The 6316-nt window shown below is 40.6% G+C and overlaps 1 protein-coding gene across 4 annotated transcripts in view; it reads left to right on the top strand.

The window, feature by feature from the left end:
* Nucleotides 1-6316, top strand: part of LOC107554559 (leucine zipper protein 2) — a 164755-nt gene that overhangs the window by 127840 nt on the left and 30599 nt on the right. For 2 of the 4 annotated variants that reach the window (XM_016237109.1, XM_016237111.1), the window contains exon 10: nt 1136-1240. The exons of 1 other annotated variant lie outside the window; for it this stretch is intronic. In XM_016237109.1, the coding sequence (XP_016092595.1) occupies nt 1136-1240 (105 nt within the window). The remainder of the gene's footprint in view (nt 1-1135; nt 1241-6316) is intronic. One more of the 4 variants, XM_016237110.1, reaches the window with a different exon arrangement.

Genomic DNA, 6316 nt, shown 5'->3' with positions numbered 1-6316 from the left:
TATATATATGTATATATGTATATATATATATATATATATATATATATATATATATAAAATCAATGAAATTGTCTGAAATTGTCATCTAAAGTGAGCATTTTTATCAGGCTCCTATATATTCATGTTCAGTTATTTCACTATAACTCCATAGAAAAGACCTATACATTTCTATTAAAGTAAAATTACTGACCGTAAACATAGGAGCCTGATAAAAATATAAATTTTAGCAGGAAATCTTAAAGGGCTTTTGCATATACAGTATATATATATATATATACAGTGGGTACGGAAAGTATTCAGACCACCTTAAATTTTTCACTCTTTGTTATATTGCAGCCATTTGCTAAAATAATTTAAGTTATTTTTTTTTCCTCATTAATGTACACACAGCACCCCATATTGACAGAAAAACACAGAATTGTTGACATTTTTGCAGATTTATTAAAAAAGAAAAACTGAAATATCACATGGTCCTAAGTATTCAGACCCTTTGCTCAGTATTTAGTAGAAGCACCCTTTTGAACTAATACAGCCATGAGTCTTTTTGGGAAAGATGCAACAAGTTTGTCACACCTGGATTTGGGGATCCTCTGCCATCCCTCCTTGCAGATCCTCTCCAGTTCTGTCAGATTGGATGGTAAACGTTGGTGGACAGACATTTTTAGGTCTCTCCAGAGATGCTCCACTGTATATATATATATATATATATATATATATATATATAGTATGTATAAGTGTATATATATATATATATATATTATTGAGACATTGTAAACATACAATAATAATAATATATGTGATTTAAACACAGAACCAGCAAAATTTTGTTAAGCAGAACAGTTGCCATTAACTGTAAGTCTCTTAAGATAAAAGCATTTGCTAAATGGAAAACAATAACAGAAGTGTGCGTTGTGCTCTGATTTTAATGCCACTCATGTACAGTAGATCACAATAGAAAGAGCGTTGACAACTGACTTCAAATTAACCTAAGTGGAAAATTGTCTGTGCTTTATAATAAACTTTCTAGATAATTTAACCCCAGCACTCTTTTGTTTTCCCTCTTTTCCTTTCTTTCTCTATTCCTTTGTGTCTTTCATAATGTTACGTTCTGTTTCTCTATGCTCTCTTCCTTAAGGACATCCCGAAAGTTCCCCGGATCACAACAACAAGTAAACTGCCTGTGAGCAGTGCAGTAATGAGGAGAGAGAGCACAGGACCAAAAGACTGCCAAATGGTAAAGGTAAATCTTTAGTGCCCTTATACTCTAATGGCCACTTCCTAACCCTTTGGACTAAATGGGGCGATTTATGTTCATTGCATCTCAGTGTATCCCTTAGCCATTTAAGATCATTTACAACTTTGCATTAAATTTCATTCAAGAATAAGCTTTGAGGCCTCGCTCAGCAGTTTTCTCGTGATCAATGCTATATTGAACTGCTGCTGTTGGACCCATGAGAAAATGTTGTAGCTAAATTTAGTTAAGGGTGAAGTGTGTAATTTCTGTCCCTTTATGACACGAAATGGAACTAATAATAATGATTGTTTTCAAACAGATTCCTTAAGCACTCCTCTTTTCTTGTATTGGTCAGCAAAACAGAGAGACCCGCCTCAAAATAAAACCATTAGTGAGGGAGTGTTGTTTCAGGCTGGTCAGGATGCTCAAACAAACAGCAATATTTTGAGAAAAACTAAACATTTTGTCATTTCTGCTTATTAAACTAGGACAAGACATTTAATATCTCTAAAGTCCAAAGTATACACTGCAAAAAATTTGATGTAGAAACAATTTTCACTAAGAAATTGCTAGTAAATTTCCCAAACTGTTACAAAGAAAGGGCAAGTAGCACAATGAATTAAACTTGCGGTCGACCGATATGTGTTTTTCAAGGCCGATACCGATACCGATTATTACAGATCAAGTAGACCAATAACCGATATTTTGAACCGATATATACTGTATGTCTGGTGTAAAAATTAAAATGAATGTCAAAATTAAGAATAACAAGGGCTCTGACAAAAACTGCCTTCCCTGTGTTGGTTGAGTGTAGTACTCCCACAGTAAACTCTTTATTTTAAAGAGTTAAACGCTTTATTTTTTTGGCAAACAAAGGGTTTACCATTAAAATTAAAACATGGAAGGAATAGCGTATTGTGTGATTATTCTTTTAAACAAAAGTTGTAATAATTGTTGTAGTAGTCAGGGGTTAAAACAAAACAAAAAATCTTTTGACTGAAAATTTTTCCTCAGCCAAACCCCATTCCACAGCCATACCTGTCACACCGTTTAAGAGCAGTGTTTTTCTTCTTGTAATCAGAAGCGCTTGTCCTCCTAATTAAAAAAATTAAGGATTAAACTTATATTTTGACCGGTTGCCATGAGGAACTTGTTTCTGTAGGTCTATGTAAATGATATGAAGATAGTTACTCCAATGAAACTGTCAAATGTTCATGAAGTGACTCTCAGAGGGAGTCAGAGCAGTTCTGGAGATGTTGTTCATGTATTTATGTCCTCATGTAGTGAGACGACAGAAGCTGAAATCACCGCGAGTGTCGCACACTGTATGTGTAGAAAACAAAACCGTGCATCTGTGCCATTTACATACACAAAGACACGCAGAAAATGCTGGATTCATATTTAAATAGTATTTTTTGCGGCTTAATATTTACAGATACTAGTCCATATTGCGACTCTATTTAAGTGTACTGACCTACTTTTGATTAATTAATCCAAACTGTGATAAATTCCGTGACATATGACTGGATTCCGCGATTCCGTCCGCGTTTTCCGCATCGTGGAAATCATATATAATATTGAGGTGTTTTGCAACTTCAGTGTTACGTTAGTGGATTGTGATTTATTGCAACATAAGCAACGTCTGCTGCTGCCTTACCTTTGAGAGACAACTGATGCGTGATCACTGAATTCCGCATTGATTGGTCGGACTCGTGACTCCCAACAAATCAGATGGGCAGTAGGCGGAGATTGATTTAGGCCACAGAGTGGTGAGTTCTGACAGGCTGCATCAGAGCCAAATAGCGCATTTCAAAATTAAGTTATTTTATTGGCGAATTGGTTTTGAAAATTACCGATACCAATAATCATAAAAAGGCTTAATATCGGCGCCGATAATCGGTCAACCCCTAAATTAATCTGAAATTTTTAAGTAGAAAACCTGAAATAGTGTTTTCTTGTAAAATGTACTGCAACAAGCTTTTTTATTTATAACTTCAATAATAATATTAATTGTAAAATTATTATTATTATAATTATGTTATTGTAAAATAAACTAAAATAGTGTTTTCTTGTCAATTGTACTGCAACAATCTGTTTCATTTATAACTTCAATAATAATTCTAATAATTGTAAGCGGTACAATTTGTAAGCATTACACGACGACAAGGGGCTCCCAGCACTGGGCACTGACCACGACATGGTCGAGTCCCACACCACGGCCAGGTAAATTGTTCTCTGTGGTGGAGAAAGCATACTTTTCTTGGCATTTAGTCTTAACCCCAGTTCTTTCATGTGGGCGAGAACGACATCTCAATGCCGAGCCGCCATGCACTCCGATGGAGTTAATATCAACCAATCGTCAATATAATTTAGTATGCAGATGCCCTGGAGTCGCAGAGGAGCCAGAGCAGCATCCACACACTTTGGTGAAAGTGCGGGGTGAGAGTGCAAGGCTGAACGGAAGAACCCGAAATTGGCAAGCTTCGCCCCCGAAAGCAAACCTCAGGAACTTCCTGTATAGGGGAAGGATGGATACATGGAAGTATGCGTCCTTCAGATCTATCGTGACAAACCAGTCCACGGACCTGATCTGAGACACGACCTGTTTGTGTGTAAGCATCTTGAACTTCAGTCGCATGATTGAGCAGTTTAGCTGACGCAGATCTAAAATGGGATGCAACCCCCCATCCTTCTTTGGAACTATGAAGTACCGGCTGTAGAACCCGGACTCTCTGTCGAGAGGAGGGACCACCTCGATGGTCTCCTTCCTCAAGAGAGTGTTTACTTCCTGTTCAATTACCAGAGACTGCTCGGGGCCCACCAGAGTGGGAAGTACCCCATTGAAGCGAGGCGGAGGAGAACCGAATGGGATTCTGTAGCCTGTTTCTACATTGTGCAGGACCCATTAACCCTCTGGGGTCCGAGGGTGTTTGGGGGCCCTGGAAAAGTTTTGACATGCCCTGACATTTGTGCTTTTTTCAGTTGCTTACAAACATTTGAATGTCTAAAGAGAAGAAAAAGGCCTGCATAATGAGCTGCATAATGAGCTGTCAGGTGTGTGACTGAGAGGGAATTGCTACAAGAAAGAATGTGAGGAAAAAATTAATTTATATATTTTTTTGTTTGTAGTTTATTTAGAATACATATACGTAACTATCACATAAAATAACTCATGGGAGTGTGTGCATCACATGGTCTTAGCTGTGGTCCAGGTTCTTGTGCAGGCAGGAATCCCCATTTCCATGACCAAGTGGGCTGCTTCTCTTTGCAAAAGGTTCTTTTGCACTGTTATTCTCACAATAAAAATAAAAAAGTAAGCATGCTGTTTACACAAACTACATTATTAACATTATTGTGATGTTCACTGATACTAGTACTAATTTATCGAAACAAAGAACACAATTACCACATAGCAAACATATTTTACCATGCAGTAAATAAATCAAATGAAAGTAACATCTGTAAAATAGTGAATGCACACTTACTCAAAGATTCTGAATGGAGTTGAAAACTGAACGAGTGTCCCCTTACTGTGAGAGATGCAGGTGAATGCAAGAGTGGTGTATTCCCCACAGTACCTTAGTATAGTATGCATACTTCATGAGAAAACAGAATACAAATTCTTACATTTTAACACTATCAACCACAAATAATATTACCACATGTTCTAGGAATAATAAAATTACAATTGCTATACTGTGTACTTACTCAGTAGGATTCTCCAGCGAACTCAGAACTGAACGACATGCGTGTGCCTTTCTTGTGCAAGATGCCGGTGATGCAGCCACAGTCCTAAACAAAAATTGAATCGGTTTCAAACATTTCAGCGTCATTACTCCATAAGACACGGGTATAACACATTCAAAAGACGTCACGTCGGATGACCGACGAAATTGGGATCTCGCTTAGAGAGACCAATCTACTTCGAGTGTAAACTAAACGAGCCAATGCACATTGGCATTCGATTATTGCATTTAGCTGCCGCTGATCACAGCGTGAGTATAAGTAGGCAGCAGATGCAGCGCATAATCAGGTTTTCGCTGAGGAGCCGAGCTGGTGACCTGGCCGCTCAGCGGTGGTACAGGAGCTGTGGCGACGGTACATGACGTCTCCGTTCACTCCTTCAGGGAACGAGGGTTACCATACACAACCGAGACGTTCCCTTTCAGTCGGTCACTCTCGACGTCACGTTGGATGACCGACGAAATTGGGATCCTACAAAAAGGCCACAGCTACTGCCCCTTCCAGTGTCCTGTGGAAGCCACCTGCGCCCCTACTTTTTGGCGTAGGTCAGGGCTTGCACAAGAGGACCAGCTACTGCTGCTATGACACTACCCACTGAGTAAGACTGGATAACACTGGGAAAACGTACCCGTTCTACCTGGAACAGGGACGTTACGGAAGCTCCTATGTGATAAGCCAGGGTGATGGCATCCACTATCCAGTGGGCCATCCCCTGCTTAGAGACGGCATTCCCCTTCTGCTGGCCTCCGTGACAGATAAAGAGCTGGTCTGAGGTCCTGAAGCTTTGCGTCCGGTCTACGTAGCACCTTAAGGCTCGGACGGGACAGAGCAAAGCTAGGGCTGGGTCTGCCTCCTCCGAGGGCAGCGCTTGGAGGTTCACCACCTGATCCCTGAAGGGAGTAGCGGGAACCTTGGGCACATAGCCGGGCTGGGGCCTCAGGGTTACCTGGGAGTCAGCCGGCCCGAATTCTAGGCACAAATCGTTGACCGAACATGCGTGCATGTCCTCTACCCTCTTGATGGAGGCCAATGCCAGCAGGAGCAAAGTCTTCATCGAAAGAAATTTCAGCTCGACCGTCTGCAAAGGCTCAAATGGGCCCTGCTGTAGTGCTGTGAGCACTAGAGTCAGGTCTCAAGAGGGTATAGAGGGGGGCCGTGGAGGATTTAGCCTTCTCGCCCCCTTAAGGAACCTGACGACCAGGTCATGCTTCCCCAGCGACCTCCCTTCTACGGGGTCGCCTATTTGGTTAGCCGCGATTGCAGCGACATAAACTTTGAGGGTGGAGGGAGACAGCCTTCGCTCCAACCCTTGCTGCAAAAAGGACAGCACGACTCTGA

Source organism: Sinocyclocheilus grahami, unplaced genomic scaffold (assembly GCF_001515645.1).
Source record: "Sinocyclocheilus grahami isolate Dianchi unplaced genomic scaffold, SAMN03320097.WGS_v1.1 scaffold506.1, whole genome shotgun sequence".
In the NCBI taxonomy this organism is placed as follows: Eukaryota; Metazoa; Chordata; class Actinopteri; order Cypriniformes; family Cyprinidae; genus Sinocyclocheilus; species Sinocyclocheilus grahami.
The sequence above is the reverse complement of the archived record's forward strand: the minus strand, read 5'-3'. Positions and strand labels throughout refer to the sequence as shown.